Source organism: Caretta caretta, chromosome 6, assembly GCF_965140235.1.
Source record: "Caretta caretta isolate rCarCar2 chromosome 6, rCarCar1.hap1, whole genome shotgun sequence".
NCBI lineage: Eukaryota > Metazoa > Chordata > Testudines > Cheloniidae > Caretta > Caretta caretta.
The window spans coordinates 18,123,629-18,129,628 of record NC_134211.1 but is presented as its reverse complement, the minus strand read 5'-3'; the positions used below and the strand labels follow the sequence as shown (position 1 = coordinate 18,129,628).

At 41.8% G+C, this 6,000-nt stretch overlaps 1 protein-coding gene across 1 annotated transcript in view; it reads right to left on the bottom strand.

Moving 5' to 3' along the window:
• Nucleotides 1-238: 238 nt before the first annotated feature.
• Nucleotides 239-6,000, bottom strand: part of TESMIN (testis expressed metallothionein like protein) — a 39,592-nt gene continuing 33,830 nt past the window's right edge. Inside the window, exons 12-14 of the mRNA XM_075129295.1 lie at nt 4,093-4,230; nt 3,079-3,254; nt 239-1,375 (exon numbers count right to left, since the gene is read on the bottom strand). Coding sequence (XP_074985396.1) covers nt 1,183-1,375; nt 3,079-3,254; nt 4,093-4,230 — 507 coding nt within the window. The 3' untranslated portion in view covers nt 239-1,182. The remainder of the gene's footprint in view (nt 1,376-3,078; nt 3,255-4,092; nt 4,231-6,000) is intronic.

Below are 6,000 nucleotides of genomic sequence, written 5' to 3'. Positions count from 1 at the left end.
TTAATTTTATTCATGTGAATAGTCCTTGTTGAAGGTGATGGGATTACCCAGGTGATTAAATTTAAGCCCGTATTTAAATGCTTTGCTGGACCAGGGACATAGTGGAAGAATACTATAAGAAATAGGAAAAAACAAATGAAATAAAAACACTGCTCTGTCATATCAAACTCCACTATAGAGCAGTGTGGAAGTGTTTTTAGAACATTAGTATTTGTGATTAACATATAAAACTTGGAAATAAATTGATTAAATATTTATTGTGTGAATAAAGATGGACCTAAGTGAGGATGCAAAAATGTGAACACCTTCAAAATACAGTTATCTGCAGGTAGACTGAATATTGACAGGTACAGTATATATGGACCCAAACCAAATATTCACAAAACTCCCACAAAAATGGGCAGTGAATGTTTAATCCCTTTTAAAGTAGTGCAGCTCTACTTATTATAATTGGAAGAGCAGGTGTGGGGATAGGGTCTAGAGAAAACTTTGAGGCCTTGATTTTCAGCTGCGCCTCCATCCAATCTCCATTTCTGCAGGTGTTTTTGGGCACCTGTAGTGAACTGCATATATAAATATCAATCATTCACATCTAACTACCAGATTTGAGGGAGCAAAATTGCAACTGCAAAAATGAAGGCCATATCTAAAAATCTTGGGTTTAATATTTAATTTTTTCCCCAAACTGGAAAAGTAGAGAAAACACCAAAAGATGTATATTACAAGTAATAAAGAGGCTCTCTACTCTTCTGATTTTAATAAGTACTTTCATAGTACTAAAAGGGGCCTAATCCTAAATCCTAAAATAGGCCTCTTTTGGGGCTTAATCCTAAAATCATTGACTTCGATACCTTACTTAGGTAAACTCCCCTCAAAACCATGTAAATTATTTGGATTTCAATGGCAGTTTTGTTTGGGAAAAGACTCCAGAATCTGGCCCAAAGCAATGATGTTGTTTTATGGAAAATTCTTTAACATAAGTAAAATATTCTAGGTGACTCTGAAATGTTTTGGTCCTGATTCTGATCTCACTTAAACCCTGTAATTCAGAATCAACTGAGTTAAAGTCAATGGAGTTACGTCAGTGTGAGATCAAAATCAGCCCACTGAGTAATAATAGTACTCAGAATACAGTGATGCGCAATAAAGTGAACACTCATTAGTTTTAGAATACATTGTACATTACTCAACTGTCAGCCCTTTGGACTTAAATTCTGAATGTAGAATTTGTGATAAGCATCTCCCAAACTCTTCCAAGATCATTTGTTCTGCTAGACAAAGAGAGTAAGCTTCTTTTTCTGCCTCTTCAGCTTGTGCCAGGAGACAAGCACACGTTGCTTCAACTACTTCCCAGGATATACATGTAGTAGGTTGCCTGTCAGGAAAAAAAACACAATATAAAATACTTGAATAGTAAACACTCAATATATGAAAGGCAAATTACACTCTACTAAACTTACTGAAACTGAAAATACATAGTGCTGAGTCACGGTAGTTGCATAGTTACTAGATAGCATATTCCTGTGGGACATCTTAGTCCTCTACTTGTAACAGCTCTAGAAGCCAACAAGCTGCTTCTGAATCCTCCTAATTAATCACATGTAAGATAGTTTTCAGAGTAGCAGCTGTGTTAGTCTGTATTCGCAAAAAGAAAAGGAGTACTTGTGGCACCTTAGAGACTAACAAATTTATTTGCGCATAAGCTTCTGTGAGCTACAGCTCACTTCATCGGATGCAAGTGAGCTGTAGCTCACGAAAGCTTATGCTCAAATAAATTGGTTAGTCTCTAAGGTGCCACAAGTACTCCTTTTCTTTTTATGTAAGATAGTGTTCACACTAAGGGATAAGTGCATCCAAGTGCTGCATACATAGTACAAGTTGGGAAAGATGGTGCAATGAATTTCTTTCCTCTTTTGTAAGAAACAGTCAGATTCCCACCTTTGCAGTCAAGGAACATGGTCTACCATTTAAGAGGCCTAGTCAGGCACCATGGTATTTGTTCCAGGAAGCAACACACATTAGCTGGAAACATACTCTGCTCATTTTTAAGCAAAAGGCAGTGAGTGTCCTCTCCTGGCACTCAGAGCCATCTTGCTTCAAGTCAACAGGATGACTCTTGTAACCCCCATATGGTTGCCATCATTCCACTCCCCCTGCAGCATGACTCAAGCAAGTAATGGCAGGACTTAGTACTAACTAACTAATTAACCAACCTCACAAGTACATGCACAAACAGCAAGCCTACAAAAACTATTTAAATTAATCAAAATAAATCACCAGTCAGTTTTTAAAACAGAATTAATAATATGATTTTTTAAAAATTATATATGAAGGTTAAAAAACAAAAAGCCGTGGTTGATGCAGTGAAAAATTCATCTTGCATAGAAGCTTCTGGGCCTGATGCAAGGTCCATTGAAGTCAATGGAGAGACTCCTATAGATTTCAATGGGCTTTGGATCCTTATTAAGTTTTATTATGTTTATTAGGATGGTCCCTAGGGTCCACAAAAGAATGGGGTCCTGTTGGGCTGGGCACTGTTAAGAGTAGTAGACAGTCCCTGTCCCATATAGCGTACAATCTACATGGGCAAGACAGACAACAAGTAGAAGAGAAAGGGGTATAACATACAAGCAGGGTGAACAATGTGATCACCTGCAAACATTGTGTAAATGACATTTTAAAAAAATTCTTTGGCCACGATTTTGTTAAGAGGGGATTAGCTAAATCGAAAGACAAATAAGGGAGAAGGGATGCTAAAAATGAGTGGGACGGGGAAGAGAGAAGAGTGGGGGAAGGATCAGGTCCTCAATCAGTAAAAAAGTAATTGCAGTTCGGTAAGTAGGTGTAATATTTATAAACCCTAAATGATGCACAGTGTATTCCTAACGGGTTTGTCTTAAATCACCTTTCTAAGCCTATAAATCCAAAATTATGTGTGGATCCACAGATATCTGTTATACAAACCATTAGTCAATATTAGTCACTATTTTTTCATAACGCAGTGATGGGCACTTCAGAAAAATCTAAAATAACATGGACAGATAGATGGACTTCATTTTGTTAATGCCAAATATTCACCTGTCTCGTCTAGATTTTGATAACATATCAAATGTAGATGTTGAAACAAGGATGTTTCCTTCATTATTTCTAATCTCTGTGTAGTTTGGCATGTTCATTAGTGTTTTTCGATCTGGGCTTTCTTCATAATTTTTGCAACCAATGCATTTGCAAATAGAGGAACACATAATTTTCGCCTGGAAAAAACAAAATACTTTGATTTAAACAAACACTAAAATCATAAATTACTAAACATACATAAGAGTATCTATTGGAGCCATGCTACCACAGACTCACCCTGACTGTTCCAGTCCTGGAGACTCCCAGAGGGAGACTAGAGAAAAGTCAGCAGAGCAAGGGGCTATTATCAGCTTTTCCAAGTATTCTCTGTGGGGCCACAGAGGGGAATGATTGGGATGTGTATGCCTCGAACCCTGCACATGGCCCACCCACTCCTTCCCTCTAGCCTGCCTAGTCTCCTTCAGCTCCCGCAGCATGGACTCCAGACATGTGGAGGACTTTGCTGGATCAGATGGGAGGGCAATGACACAGAAGCAACTGAGCCACCCTTCCACACGGACAGGAAAAATCTGCACTTGGGGCCTGATCCAAAAGTCCAATGAAGCCAATGGGAAACTGTCCTCTGCCTTCAAATGCTTTTGGATCAGGGGTGGGGCAAGGCCCTTCAGGGACCACACAATAACTGAGAACTGGTGGAGCGTAGTTGTGCTTTGCTCCTCCCAACACAGCCTTTCCCCATCCCCTACACTGGAGCAAGGAGTGCAGTTGGCATAGGAGCCTGCTGAGAGCTCCTCCACCCTCATAGGGAAATTCTTAGCTGGTGACCCACAGCCAGATCAGGGAAAAGGATCTGTCCCCCTAAGTTGAATAAGATTTAGAAAGAACAATCTGAGGGGGGAAAAGACAAATATTTATTTTTAGTGTCTAACATTATTTATGCAAAAACAGCTGGATCAGAACATATCCATTTTCATTAAGAACACGATTAATGCTAGGAAAGTTCACTTGACTAACCTCAAAGCACTCACAATAATTCTTAAGGCACCCTGAGCGCTTGCAATTACATCCTTTGTTGTGGCGAGGTTTAATATCCCCCAGTTTCCCTTTCCCAATCTTTGGTAGGAAAGCTTCTGGGTTTCTATCAAGACAAGCCTAGAACAAAAAGCATTGGCATGTGAGACATTCACAGAAATTTTCCTTATGTAAAATACAAGATCAACTGTGCTTATGAAAAAAAAAGTACTTACATGTAATTCTTATTCTCTGAGGCATGTGCAATAGACCCACACCTCTGAGTCTGGATATCTAGTGTAAAGTAAGTGGGAATTCCTATAACTCAAAATTCTGAGCTGACAGGGCTCAGCCAAGGGTACCATGTGCTGTCCCTCTTATGGTAAACTCTAGTGACTCCTACTCTCCAGCTCACTTAAGATTAGTCTGGTACACGGCACATTATTCTTAAATAATCTTAATATAATATGGCTCAATCACGAAATGCTAAAGCTCACTCATTGTGCAAACTGAAGCCACTGTCACCAGAAATATAACATTCCATGTAAGAAACTTGAAGTCACTGGTATTTATCTGAGGAGGTTTCATCAGATTTATAAATATCATACTAAGGGTCTGATCTAAAGCCCTTTTGTTGAAGACAATGGGAGTCTTTCAGTTGACTTCAATGGGTTTTCAATCAGGCCTTAAGATTTCATGACACCAAGGACTTCTAAAAGGCAGGCTTTAAATGTAACAAGCCCCTCATGAATCAGAGGAAAAGGGACAGCAGAGAAACTGGTCTGCCTTCAGCGTGGTGATACACACAACTGAAACAGGACCCAGAGGTGAAAGTAAGCCGGTACGCCCCGGTACGGCGTACCGGCAAGAGATGGTGCGCCGTACCAGGGTGGATTGGCTTCCCTGGGTGCAATTTAAAGGGCCTGCGGCTCCCAGCGGAGATTTAAAGGGCCCAGGGCGGTAGCAGCGGCTGAGCCCTGGGCCCTTTAAATCGTCCCTGGAGCCCCACCACCGCTTCCCCAGGGCTCCGGCAGGCTCTGGGGACAATTTAAAGGGTCCGGGGCAGCAGTGGCGGCTGGAGCCCCGTCCCCGGAGCCCTGCTACCAGAGCCCTGGGGAAGCAGCAGCGGGGCTCTGGGGACGATTTAAAGGGCCCAGGGCTCTGGCCGCTGCTACCACCCCAGGCCCTTTAAACCGCTGCCAGAGCCCCCGGCTGCCGCTGTTACCGCAGGGAGGGGGAAGGAGGCACTTGCCGGTACAGGGTGCGCCGGGGCTGGCTCTGACCCCCCTCAGCCCCGCCCCTTCCGGGAGCCAGAGCCGGCCCCAGCCCAGCCCCGTACCGGTAAGTCCCTACACTTACTTTCATCCCTGCAGTAACCAAATATACTCTCCAGGATGCAATCTGAAGTAGCAAGGAGAACTTCAGGCACCTGCTTGGAGAGTCCAAACCTCTCCAGCTTTACCATCCAAAGAGCCATGCTGACACAGAAAGAAATCCAAGGGTATGATGCAATGAAGTGCCATGGTTTTGTGTGATCAGATGTGACAAAACTCTCAGTCTGATGAGATCAGCATCAGCTACTACCACTATTCACAGTGCTTAGAACTATATTGGCGAATTCCTGACAGTTGCAGTCTAGGAGCACAGACCAAGTAATACAGAGTTATTACAACGCACCTACCTTTGGAAAATAGATTTCTTTTATGTTCAAATTTTACAAAAATTAGCTAGATAATATAATTCTGTCGTAACAGCCGAGACAGATATACTATATTGCTTCTTGCATAGCAATTAGCCCTCTATTTTTCACTCTTTTATTCCCCTCAAAGGTTAATCAAAGGCTCCAAATATGGAGGTGATCTTCCTTCCAAGACAGCAGGTTCAACATAGCTGCCATTAAAGAGCCCTTAT